The sequence below is a fragment of the Ochotona princeps genome, chromosome 24 (assembly GCF_030435755.1).
Source record: "Ochotona princeps isolate mOchPri1 chromosome 24, mOchPri1.hap1, whole genome shotgun sequence".
Lineage (NCBI taxonomy): Eukaryota > Metazoa > Chordata > Mammalia > Lagomorpha > Ochotonidae > Ochotona > Ochotona princeps.
This window is the reverse complement of record NC_080855.1, coordinates 26,045,399-26,058,397: the sequence shown is the minus strand read 5'-3', so window position 1 is coordinate 26,058,397 and position 12,999 is coordinate 26,045,399. Positions and strand designations below refer to the sequence as shown.

General features: G+C 59.0%; 1 protein-coding gene across 2 annotated transcripts; it reads right to left on the bottom strand.

The window, feature by feature from the left end:
• Positions 1 to 212: 212 nt before the first annotated feature.
• Positions 213 to 8,756, bottom strand: NYAP1 (neuronal tyrosine phosphorylated phosphoinositide-3-kinase adaptor 1). Of its 2 annotated transcripts, none has more exons than XM_004586935.2 (7): positions 8,179 to 8,756; positions 6,953 to 7,104; positions 5,292 to 5,647; positions 3,313 to 4,827; positions 2,149 to 2,364; positions 1,839 to 1,948; positions 213 to 1,310 (listed from the first exon to the last, which is right to left on the bottom strand). In XM_004586935.2, exons 2-7 carry the CDS (start codon positions 7,018 to 7,020, stop codon positions 1,047 to 1,049), a joined length of 2,529 nt encoding a protein of 842 aa, XP_004586992.1. In that variant the 5' UTR covers positions 7,021 to 7,104; positions 8,179 to 8,756; the 3' UTR covers positions 213 to 1,046. The 2 variants fall into 2 exon arrangements, with proteins under 2 accessions (XP_004586992.1, XP_058536878.1); XM_058680895.1 differs by having other exon boundaries at positions 352 to 1,310; positions 2,149 to 2,367.
• Between the last annotated feature and the right edge of the window lie 4,243 nt (positions 8,757 to 12,999).

Genomic DNA, 12,999 nt, shown 5'->3' with positions numbered 1-12,999 from the left:
TGCATTGCCAAGTACACATTAGCTGTTCGATAAACACCAGCGGTTCACTGCCGAGTGCCTTTCCCAGGGACTTACCTGGGACTCCACCTCTCCCTGGCACCGCTCCTGGCTATCCTCCCTCCCGCACAACCTTCCACTCCCACTAACCAAGGGCAAGAGTGACAAAGACACGAGGGAGGCTGAGCACGCTGTGAAACAGAAGAAGCCAGCTCTAGGATCATTAGTCTTTTAATATATTATTCTGAAAAGAAAGGAATTAAAAAAAAGTTCCTGACAGTTCTTCTGGCATGTATTTTTTTTAATTTAAATAAATACCCTACCCACCCTCCCAGCCCGCTAAAATTTCCCTCTTTCCCCATCACCCCTCCCATCCCTGGCACTAGACCCTCACCCCAAGAACTAAATAATACACCTGTTTCAGAGCAGGCCACGCTTACTACCACATTCTGGCAAATTGTAAATACTGTAAATCATCCACCGAGCCCTCCCTCCATTCCCCCCAGGCAGGCCCATCCCTAGCTTGGGGTGGGCATGGATGGCGGGGGGCCTTGTGGGCACTGGCATTGGGGAAGAGTTCGAACTTGGCCACCATTCACTCCCTGCTCAGGAGTAGGTCAGAAGGGCCCAGAATTGCCCTCCTGACCGAAATAAATAGCAAAATAAATACCCCTCCCCGACTCCAGGCTCTCAGAGAAAGCCCCTCGAACCTCACTCTCCAGCCCCTCTCTTTGGACCCACCCCCTTCTTCCTGGGGTCCTGCCCTCCTTCCCCATGCTGACCTCTAGCTGGACCCACGAGGGTGTGTGTTGGCGGCGAGGAAGTCTACCGCGCTCCAACCCCCAACCTCAAACACACCCTCCCCTTCCTCCGACGTGCTTGTGGGGTGCTGCTGGGCCCCAAGCCTGCGGAGTCTCCAGACCTCTCCGAGGGTGCAGGGAAGGGCTCTTCTCCCCGGCGCTCTCTCACCTGGTCCTTCAGAGTCCAAGGCAAAGTCTCCCGGGGCGCGCCCCGCCTCTCCCAGTCCCGGTGCCCAGCCGCCGCCCTCCTCAGATGGCCGTGTCCCAGAGGACGGTGTGCTGCCGGCGGCAGGGCGGGGTGCCGGATTTGCGGGGCTCGGGCCCCCGCCGCCAGCTGGGGAGGATGGGCATGCTGTCCTGCTTGCAGAGGCCGCGGTCGGGCCGGTGGCGCGCTTTGATCTCCTTGCACACGCAGCGCTTGCGCTCGATTACCTCCAGCAGTTTGCCGTCGCGTTCGCGGGCCTGCGGCGGCGGCGGCGGCGGCGGCAGCGGTAGCGGCAGCGCCGGGTGGGTCTGCGCCGCGCGGGTGGGGTTGGAGTGGGATTAAGATCCAGGCCCTGACGCCGAGACCAACCAACGTCTTGCCCCAGAAACAAGTCTTTTCTTGCGGGGCCTCTGTCCTCTCCCCGCTAGCAGTGAGGTAGATGGGGGAGAGAGAGGAAGTGCAGCCCGTGCCCTCCTCCCCTTGCCCAAGCGGAGCACCTGGACTTGCCTAGCCCTAAGTTAGGGGCTCCTGGTAAAAGCGGTCTTCCTAGCCGAAGCATTTTTTCTTAATGGTCGCTCCCCCAAAACTCCGTGGTGGTGTATGTGTGTGGTGGGGTGGTTCTTTCACTAAATCGCATAAAGGGTGTTGTAGGATGGCAATGGCCACAAATGTTTTGCAGCCGGGTCTTCAGCAGCTGCCCCGCCCCCCTTTGGGAGCCATCAGGCTGTGCCAGCCACTGCTGGCTCAGGTCCCAGCCTACCTGACCTCTTCCTGCCCTTCTTTCCCACACCCAAGTTTTCTTTACCCTGACAGATGAAAGAAAAACCGCAGCTCACCTGGCTGGGGGCATCCCTGGGCTGGCTGCAGGGCCGGGGGGTATGGAGTGCGGCCTGCCGGACTCCGGAGGTGGAGGCTGAGCGGCCGAGACGGTAGCCTCCAGTGAAGTCTGATTTAGGAGAATGAGGCGTGAGAAGAAAGGGGACCTTTCTTCTTACCCCTACTGCCCAGAGTTGACCCCACCTCATCAGGGGAGGAAAGGGCAGGGGGAAATGGTGTTAGGATTCAGGGCCGTGGATCAGGCAATGGGAGGGTGGGCCAGTTGAGGATAGACCCTGGGGCAAGGCAGGCGGGCAGGCCGGTGGTCACCTCCATTGCGGTGGCAGGCAGGAAAGGTCTGGCAGGGCATGGGCAGTGCCGAGCGGCTCCCTCCTCGGTCCCCTCCGTGGTGGATCCTGGCCAGCAAGCCCTCTGCACCCTGGCTTCTCACGGGGATCCCAGAGGCCGTGGAGCCCCGGTCCTCACGCTCCGCCTTGCCTGGGCCCTCTGCACTGCCGTTCCAGGTCCGGCCACCATCCTCGACCTCTGCTGAAATGACCAGGAAGGTTGGGCGCATGCACATGGCAAGGGTCCTCTGTCCCCACAACCACACACACACACACACACACACACACACGAGGGTCCGCCATGCCGCAGCCTTTTATGTCCTCCCCTTGGGACTAACCCCTGGGGCTCAGGATCATATGGGTTTGCTTCTATATCATATATATATATATATACATATACGTATATACATTTATATATGTTTCTATGCCAGTTTCTGTTGTCAGAGGGGCCCCTTCTACTCCAACCTGAGCTTTTCAATCCCATCCAGGCTCCTGTCAAGTCAAAAAGACCACCCCCACTGAAAACAGAAACCAAGGGTACCATTTCCCAGTCCACAAATCCCAAATCCTGAGCCCTGCCTGGGAGGTGGCGGGGCAGGGGGCAGAGGGATGGCTTTGGGGGGAAGGGCTGCGTGTGAACTAAGCTCATCTCTGAGGGTAGCCTGGCAGAGCATTGCGTTGCCAGGCAACGGCAGGGGCCTCCCTCTCCTCTCCCTCCTGTCTGGATGGGTTGCCATGGTAATAGCTGGGAGGCAGCTGTGTTTAGCTCCTAGTGTGCGCACACTCACAACCACACACCCCTGCAACCAGGGGAAGGGAAATGTGGAGAGTAGAGCAGGTTTGGGACACAGGAGGAGATGGGGCCAGGGCCTACATTCTAACCCCTCCCCACACAGACCTCCCTGCTCTGCCAGCACACATGGGGACCCCCTTTCCTTCCGTCTGCTGCCCACCCCCGCCCTTCTGGTCTCTCAGAAAACTTCCCAGTGCAGGACAATGGGCTGTGGCTTCCAAATCAAGTCACCCAGCCCCTCCCTCAAACCAACCTCGGCCATTCCCAGCTCCCCCACCATTCCCCACCCCTCACTCACCCTTAAACCCACCTCAGGCATCCTCAGCTCCCCCGCTGTTCCCACCCCTCACTCACTGTCCAGCTCCTTTGCCTTCCTGCCTCCGTACAGGACCTTCCGCTGCAGAGCCCAGCCTGCTCCAAATGTCGCAGCACCCATCTCCTCTTCTTCATCCTCTGGCGTCCCTGCAGCGGCGATGACATGGGTGCAGGAGATGCTAGCAAAGGCACCCCCCTCAGTCCCGGGCTCCTGCAGCTGGATCTTGACCATGGGGGATGGGGCCCCCACTCCACAGCCCTTATTCAACAGCCCCCCGGCCTTGATGCTCTCATAGGCAGGGGGTCTCTTGAGCCCAGCCGCTGTGGCTGGGTAGGTCCAGAGAGGGGTCAAGGGGCCCACTGTTGGGTCCGGAAGGCTGTGCGGGGAGGCCAGGCAGCCGCGGTGGTGGAGGACCCCAGCTGCTGTGCCCAGGGCCCCACTGTGGGGGCTGGCCTTCCCTGGCACGGGGGGCCTTGAGCTGGCACACAGCATCCCGTGGAGGACTGAGATCTCCTTCTCCGTCTTTGGCTCCCCAACACCCAGGGGCGGGCCGGCTGGCAGGACGGAGTGTGTGGTCACCTTGACGGCCGAGTACACCATGGTGTAAGATACGGCCTTGTCCTTGGGAGGGCCTGGGAGCAAGGCAGCTGGGCCAGGGGGGGCTACCGGCGCCCCCACCGCCTTTGGGCAGATCATGCTATGGGAGTTGGGGAGTTCCCGCTCCCCCCGGGGTTGGCCAGAGCCTTGGGGTGGCAATGGTGTGGAATGGCTCCGGGCTCGGCCAGAGGGTCCCAGCAGCAGCAGGTTGGCAGCAGGAGGTGGTGGGGGAGGTGTCTCCCGTTCCCGTCCAGGCACTTGGGGAGCCGGGCTGGAGCTGGCTGGCTCCTTAGAGTGGCAGAGGACTGGCAGCCTCGAGACCCCATCGCCAGGGGTTCGGGAAGCAGACTTGGCTTGAGGAAAGGCGAGGAGCGGAGGACGGTGCTGGAGGAGGTTGGGGAAGGGCGGGGGGATTTCACAAGGAATGGTCTTGGTGGGAGTCCCGTCCCTCCGGCTTGGGAGAGCTGAAGCTGGACGGCGGTGGGTGTGGGGCTGGAGGGCAGGAGGCTGGTGGGGCGGAGAGGCTGCCATCGATGGGGGTGCCCCGTTGGCTCGGCCTTCCCCTGCCTCTTCAGGGAGCGGGTACTTCATCTCCTCGTATATGGCCTCGCTCTCTTCAGAGTCCGAATCGGCGCCGGTGGGAGGGGTGGGACCCCCGCCCCCAAGAGGGGGTCCTGCCAGGCCCCCTCCACTGCGGCTTCCTCCCCTGAAGACGTCCCCCACCATCTCAATGTATACAGGTTCTTCCTCCTGGGTGCTGCTCACTTCAGGGTCCCCCGCTACTCGGGATCCCCTAGTGAGGCGCTGGAGGGGCAGGTTCCCCCCTCGAGGAGAGGGGCCAGGGGGGCAGGACTCATCGAAGGAGACTGAGAGCTGGGTGTTGGGGCTCCGTCGAGGCTTCTGGGGGGGAACCTTCCGGCTGGACTCCCGGCCCTCTGGGGCTGACTTCTGGGAGCCTGAGTGGGATGGGAAAGAAAACAAACAAACTGTGCTTTCAGAGAAGGAAGAAAACAGTGGGGTCGCTTTTGACCTCCTGACCTACTTGGCAGGACACACCTGCCTTTGTTTTCCCCACACCCCTCAAGTGACAGCTCTTGTAGGTTCTTAGGCTGTCAGCCCTAACCTTTTTCTAAGGACCCCTTAGAAAACTGCAGCTCTCACCCTAAATTCTCTGCAACCCTTACTTCCCCCTAGACCACCACTACTTTCCCAAGAATAGACATTCCAGGCAGTGTCCCCTGGATAGGCCCTTGAATGGTTCATCTCAGGCCTATTCAGACAGACTTCCCCTGTTGCTTTTGGAAATGGAACCTTCCACTTCCTCGGTTCTTCCCTGAATGAACCCTCCCAACAGCCTCCCCAGGACTGGGGAATGGATCCTCCCAGCTCCTCCTGGGTTGGTGGGGGGAGTGTCCCTCACCTGCTTTCTTGCTGGGGGGTGTCTCTGCCCCTGATCCTGCCATGCTGAGCTTGGTGCTGGGATGTCTCCTGGGCTTGGCAGGGGGTCTTCGGGCACTGCTGTCCTCCGTGAGGCCCCCACCACCTGCCCCAGGGCCGCCCCCGACACTGTCCATGCTGCCCACTGAGTGGCAGGACAGGGACCGCGGGGCCATGGCGCTGCGGCAGGGGTGGGGGGTGTGCTCCTGGGAGGCGGGCATGGTCATGAAGCCCATCCTGAGGGAGCGGCGGAGCGAGGCGATGTCCCGCACTCGGACCCCGGGCCCTGGGCCAGTCCCCGGCCCCACTGGACCTGCAGGGGCCACCTCCTTACTGGAGCTGAGGAGAGAAGTGCACAGCAGAGCAGAGGTCAGGCCTCAGGCCCTGAGCGTGCTCCTACAGCCAGGGAGGAAGCAGGGAGGCCAGGGTGAGGACAGGGTAGCTAAAGGCCCAAGGCACAGGTGCAGGGGTGAGCTTACCTGGGCTCACATGGGAATGGCCCTGTGCATAGGGAGAGGGGCAGACCACGGCAAAAGTCTGGCTGGATAGACAGAGGTACCTGCTACCAGCGTGCCCAGGTTCCATCCCTCTCATGCTGGTCTACCCATGGCCTCTGGCCTCTGCCTCCACACCAGAGGTGGAACTCAACAGCAGCCAGGCCTGAACAGCCTCCCCTGGCTGAGCCCTCTCCCCCCTCCCTCAGCCCTGTCTGTCGTCTCCCTGCCAGGCTTCCCAGCTCACCCCTCAACTCCCTCGCAGTGTCCCCAGCTTCTGTATGAGTGTAAAGGGGCGGGAGGTGGGGGGTGCGGCTGGCAGGGAAGAGGGGAAAGCCGCTATGGGGTGGGCTCTCATTAGGGCCTTGTCTACTAACCCTTCATTAGGGAGAGATCACTGCCGCGATGGCTCTGATTAATCTAATTAACAACAAGAATTAAACTCCACAGTTGTGAGCAGGGAGTGGCTCTGGCCCAGGCTCTTGGAGACTATGCAGTCAATGGGAATGAGGAATACAAGTGGAAAGAGAGACAGGAGAGCCAGGCGTTGGATGCCTGGAAAGACCAGGAAGAATGCAGGGATGGAAGGCAGGGATCCCCAGGCCTGATTCTCCAGGGCCTCCCCCAGCCTATACATATTGCATACACACACAAGTGCATGCACGCATGCACACACACACAGTGACCTCCCCAGCAGTGCAGGCTGAGAGGGGACCAGACATTTGTTTTCAGATGTCTTAGCAAAACCCCTGTTGCTAAGCCCTGGGAGGGTGATGGCATCTGCCCCTTCTCAGGTCAGGGGGAGGCAAGGGCATTACCAAGCCCTAAACTGAGAGGCAGGCCAGAGGTGAGTCAGAAAGTGGTGACTCGGGCCTCCAGGGCTGGGAGCTGGGCTGGGCCAGGGTGGGTAGACTCCTTGCCATTCTGCATTGAGCACAGATCCATGAGCAGGGATCACTGGACTGCTGACATGGCTGTGGTGCCTCAGGGAGGAGGGGCTGTGGCCAGTCAGGGGGGCTAGGCAGGGATCGGCTTCCAGCAAAGGGGGGCTAGGCAGGGAGTGGCATCCAGCAAAGGGGGGCTAGGCAGGGAGTGGCATCCAGCAAAGGGGGGCTAGGCAGGGATCGGCATCCAGCAAAGGGCTTCTTACCTCCTTTTGGCCTCCTCTTCCTTGTGCTGCCTCCACTCCAGCTTGGTCTTTCGGTAGAGGAGGTTCATGTCGTGGGGCAGGAGGTGGGGGCTGAGGGGCTCTGCTCAGTGCCACCAGGCCCGGGGGGCGGCCCTCCCTGGGTCCCGGATCCACTGGTGGTGGGGAGGAATAAGAAAAGAAGGAAGAGTGTGGGGTGATTGTGGGAGGGGAGCCGGGAATGAATGAAGGGGAGAATAAGGGGGAGAGATGTAACTGGGATCCTCAGAGAAGAGAACACAGAGAAAACCTCCAGAAAGACCCCCATGGGTTTTGAGACACAGATACACACCCTCTATCAGCCTGTCACAATTCCTGTTCCGTGTCCATGCACCCCGGGGCTCCCTCATGGGCCAGCCACACACCAACCAGCCCACCACAGAGGACCAGACACACACATCCCCCTGACACACCCACAACAGACTCGAACCTCTAGACTGCTACGCCAAACTGGACACACCTACAGACAGGGAGTGAAGCCCAGGGCCTACTTGCGTACATGACACCCCACTGGGGAAGGGGGAAGACCATCAGACTCCCCACTCCCTTCGGAGCTCTAAGGCTTCAGGGTTCTCATGAGGACAGGGTGGGGATGCTGAAGAAAGGGGGAGGCGGCACTCTGAGCCGGGCATCTCAAACAACAGCCGTCCATCCCTCTCCTCCCGCGGGCGTCCCCTCCTTCCCTGGGCCTGGGCCGCTGCCGCTCCCCAGCCCCTCAGCAATGGTCTCCGCCTCCGTCGCCGCTGCCTACGGCCCAGATCACCTTCTTCCTCCACCCGGATTTGGGAGGTTGGCCTTCCCTCTCCCAGTCCCCGCCCCTCAATCCCACCCGGGGGTCTCCAGTCTGGCCCCAAAGCTACCTTCTCAGCTGCGGCCTCCATACCTGCTCCGTCTTCCCTTCCCCCCCAAACACACACTCTCCTTTTTGCCTGTAGCCTCACTTCTCCTCCCAGGCGCCCCTCCTCACAGCCGTCCTCCCCTTCCCCTGTTTGTTCCAAACCTGGCCTGCTTCATCTCCCCACTCTCTCCATCCAAGGGCCCCAGGTTCCCCGACACCCCTCCTCTTCCCCTTGTCCTGCTACCCGGGGTTTCTCCGCCTCTCGCCCCGCCAATCCTCCCTGTCCCTTGTCCCCCCAACCCACACCACCACCTCCCCGCACGAAGCCTCCCCAATTTCTACATCACCGTACCTGGCCTGCCGGGCGCCGGCCCCCCCATGCCGGGCTCCGCCCGGAGCAGGAGGAGGGAGGAGGAGAGACAGAGAGACCGGGGCTGGGGGGGCGGGGGGGGAGCGGAGCTGGGCCCTGCCGCAGAGACAGCCCCGCCTCCGGGTCCGCCTCCAGACCCGCCCCCGGCCCCAAACCCACCCTTCCACACCCTCCAAGGACGGAGCCCGTAGCAGCCGCGCCACGCTGCGCCGCCGGCCTCGGGGAGGAGGGGGCGCACAGGGGCGGCGGAGCTGACGGGGAGAGACTCGAGCGACGGTGTTGGGGCGCCGGGGAGGGGGCCTGGGCAGCCCGACTCTTCCCCACCCTCTGCCTTTGGTGACGCCTTGGGGCGTCCACTCCTCGCCGCCCCTCGCCCCCCCTCGCCCCCTGCCGGGCCGGGTCTTCGAGACCCCAGGGGAGTGCAGCGCGGCTGGTCGCGGCGCCTCCCAGCGGCCGCCCTAGGTCCGCACCCGCTCGCCAGCCCGGTGCGCCCTACGCTCCCCGGTTCCGCACCATCCGGCGTCGGACGCGGGCCGAGGCTGCGGCTGTGGCTGCAGGGGAGCCCCCGGGTGCAGTAAGGCTGGAAGGCCGGTAGGGGGGCCGCTTTCTGGGCCCAAGTGGCTCAAAAGATGAAAGTCTGTGTGTGTTTGGGGGTGGGGGGGTGTCTCAGTCCAGCAGGGGGCGTGCGCTCCTGGCCCCGCCGCCCGGCCAAGTGCGGGGAGGGCTTGGAGTGAGTTGGCTCGCTTGGTGCACGGCCACCTCCCCCTGCAGCCTTTCCGGCGCCCTAACCTTGTTCCACCGTCTGGGCTCAAAGTCTTCCGCACCCGAAGACCAAGTCACCCTTCCCGTAACCTTTGACTCTAACCACGGGCCCGCCAGCCCCTGGTCGCACCCGGGTCTACCTCTGCGACCCCGAAAGCCAAGGTCCCGGGGGAAGGAGGTGGAAAGCAAGGGGGGCCCCTAAGGGATGTGACCCTGCTACAGATTTCTCCTTTCATAATCCGTTTGGCACCACCTCCATCACAGGGCAAAAACTCAGCACCTGGCAGCAAATGGGACCCCCAGAAGATGTGCACCTGTTCATTTCCGCCAAGTCTTCCCAGATGTTGTGTGGCCTTTAGGCAAGTCGCACAATTTCTGGGAGATGCCTCATCCCATACCTGCCTCCAGGACTCTCTGGGAAGGGAGTGGCAGTCAAGGAATACAAAAGGTGTTTTTTAACTCCTAAAAGGCCCCACGCATTAACACCATTATAAATGACACATCAAAGTCGTTTCGCTTTCACATTTACACGTCACTGTGAGTTAACGTATGCGTTCATTCAGCAAGCGCTTTTACCGGTACACAGAGCAGGCAAAGGGTGGATTTCAAGAAACTTTAGGAATACAAGGGGCGAGGGTCTTAAAAAAAACTTACAGAAAAATCTATTCAAGAGTTTCAGGTTTTTTTTTTTTTTTCAATTAATTTATTTGAGACAGAGAGAGAATTTTCCAGGGCTGGACCAGGCTGAATCCATTAACCAAAAATTCCATCCCGTATTCCATATGGGTGGCAGGGACCAAATACTTGAACCATCATCGCCTGCTGCTTCCCAGGGTGCAAACTAGTAGGAAGCTGGAATGGACAACCGAGCCAGGCCCTCCGGTATGGGATGAGGGTGTCCCTAATGGCACGTCACTGCTCCTCACTCCTTGCTTGTACCAGAACAGACGTATTTGAATTCCATTTTCCCATGGACTTGTTGAAGATGCCTTGTTTGTGGAAGCCAGCAGCAGGGAAGTAGGCTCTGGGGGTTGGGACAAGGGTGTAAAGCATCAGGGGCAGCCATGTGACTACGGCCCAAGGGGAAGGGTCTGCAGGGATACGACCGTGTTCAAGGATGCTTCTGGGATTTTTTTAAAATATTTAATTATCTTTATTGGAAAGCCATATTTGCAGAGAGAAGGAGATAGAAACAACTGCCATCCACTGGTTCACTCCTCAAGTGGCCAGAGCTAAGCCGATCCAAAGCCAGGAGCCAGCAGCCAGCAGCTTTCTCTGGGTCTTCCACACAGGTACAGGATCCCAAGGACTTGGGCTATTTTCTTCTGCTTTCCCAGACCCTAAGCAGAGAGCTGGATGGGAAGTGGAGCAGCTGGGGCACAAACCACCACCCATAAGAGATGTTAGCACTTGCAGGTGGAAGGTTAGCCAGTTGAGTCACAGCACTGGGCCCCTGGGATGTTCATAACCTGGGAGGTCTCAAGGACCTGGAACTGTATCACTGTTGTCATCATGGTGAGAGAGACAGGAGTGATCAAGAGATAGACAGTTAATACATAGCAGGGCAATCCAGGCACTGCAGAGCTGTTAAAAAAAAAATTCCATGAGTGTGCAGTAACATTCAGCCAATCGCTGCTGGGAACCCATGTGTCCCGTGTCATGTCAGAATCCCTGCAATCAAGTCCTGGCTCCTACTGACTCCAGCCTCCTATAAATGCACATCCTGGGAAGCAGCAGGTGATTGGCTCAAGGACCTGGGTCCCTGCCAACCTCGTGGGAGGTGCAGATTGAGTTCCTGGCTCCTTGCTTTGGTCCTGGCCCAGTCAGGGCTGCTTGAGGCCCTTAGGGAGTGACCCAGCAGATGGGACATTTCCTTCTGCCTGACATAAAAAAAAAAGTAATTCAAAAGAAAAGATAGTTTATTTCCCCCCATGAGCTAAAGCTGAGGGAGGAGGACTAAGAGAAGGAGCAGCTCCCTGTGACGGTCCTAGGGCCATCAAATACCATCAGATACCTTGGGTCACTCCAGATGTTGGGCTCCTGGTTCTTTAGCAGGACAGTGGCATGGTATTAGCAAACAATATCCACCTGTATACTTTTAATTAAAATTATTTTCTTGAAAGGCAGAGTAACAGAGAAAGGGGGAGGGACAGAGAAGAGGGCTTGTCCATCTGCTGGTACACCTCTTCAGTGGCCACAATGGCTGGGGCTGGGTCAGGCCAAAGTCAGGAACTCCTGGGTGGTATACCTACGTGGGTGTAAGAGTCCAAGTACTTGAGCTGTCATCAGCTGCTTTCCAAGGTGCATCAGCAGACAGCTAGGACTTGAACTGGCACTCCAATCTGAGATGCCAGCATGGCAAACAGTTGTTTAACACACCCTGCCACATTTACTCCCCCTTTCATAGCTTTTAGCTCACTCTCAACTGCTTATACTTGCTCAATACAACCTAGATGCTACGGAAAAAGGTGTCCCACTTTACTGCTTAGGGAATGACCAACAACGAGGTCTGTAATGTTCTGTAATGATGATTTCTTTTTTTAAAAGAATTTTTTCGGGCATGGCGCTGTGACCTAGCAGCTAAAGTCCTCGCCTTGAATGCGCAGGATCCCATATGGGCGCCAGTTCTAATCCCAGCAGCTCCACTTCCCATCCAGCTCCCTGCTTGTGGCCTGGGAAAGCAGTCGAGGATGGCCCAAAGCCTTGGGACCCTGCACCCGCGTGGGAGACCTGAAGGAAGTTCCAGGTTCCTGGCTTCGGATCGGCGCAGCACCAGCCGTTGCGGCTCACTTGGGGAGTGAATCATGGGACGGAAGATCTTCTCCTCTGTCTCAAATTTTCATCATGACAACCATCCTGCTCAGAATGTCCACTAAGTGTACCAAAAAGAAGATGGCAGTTGATGGATTGTTCTTTTTTAAATTAATTAATTAATTAATTAATTTGAAAGAGTGACAAAGAAGCTGTTTTCATCTACTGATATTACTCTCAAAGTGTCCCCTGGGCCAGGCTGAAGGAAGGAGGCAGGGATTCCATCCGGGTCTCCCACTCACATGCAGGGTCCCCAGGCCTTCGGGCCATCTTCTGCTGCTTTCCCAGGCACATCAGCAGGAAGCTGGATTGGAAGTGGAGTAGGCAGCCGGGGCTCAAACTGGTATTCACATGGGATAGCTGTGAAGCAGGCAATGGCTTCACTCCCTACCCACATCTCCCCAACACATGGTAGATTTGTTTTTTTAAAAAATCAGTATGTGTGAATTTCTCTAAATAAGCAATGGATGCAGTGGCTGAGGTAGGTGGCTGCTCAGGTCCACCTGTATGGGTCCTTGTGGATTTTTGTGTGTCCAGAGTTGTGGAGAGAAATCGGAAGTCAGCCCCACTGCCCCCCGCCCCTCCCCGTGGGTCTTGTGTGGATGCCACACAAGAACTTGTTGCTATACCGGTGACAAGCCTTTTTCCAACTTCCTGGGTCTTAATTTCCACATCAGAGGAATACTGCGATGTGCGGGATCTGAGTTCAGACTGCTCCAGCCAAATACAGGAGCTTTGTAGGGAAAGACATGGGGCAGTGGGGGTGGAGCTAGGAACTAATAATGCTTGGGAAGACTGTATACGTGGATGTTCATGATTCAGGTTATCCCCCACCTTGCCGCGGGACCCATTTCATCAAGATCCGCTTTTTTTTTTTTTGAGAAGGAAAAAATAGTGACAGCCTACAGCCACACCGAAACATTCGTCAGGCGCGCCCAGTGGCGGGCAGCCGGGCACCCTGGACGGGCTGGGGGCGCTCCAGCGGCTGGTGCGCGCGTCTGCGGGCCAATGGCAGCCAGCGCCTGCAAGTCAGGGAATCCCGGGTGTCTCCGCCAACTCCGCCCCTTTCTCCCCGCCCTCGGACTCCGCCCTCCGAGGAAGAGCCCGGCTGGGGCCCAGCAGGTGTGGGGTTAAGGGAGCCCGTTTGGGGCCCCGGGAACACCGGCACCCAGCAGCAACTGCGAGCGCGGCGGCTGTGGCGGGCCTGGCCCCGGGCCAGCTGGCGAGGAG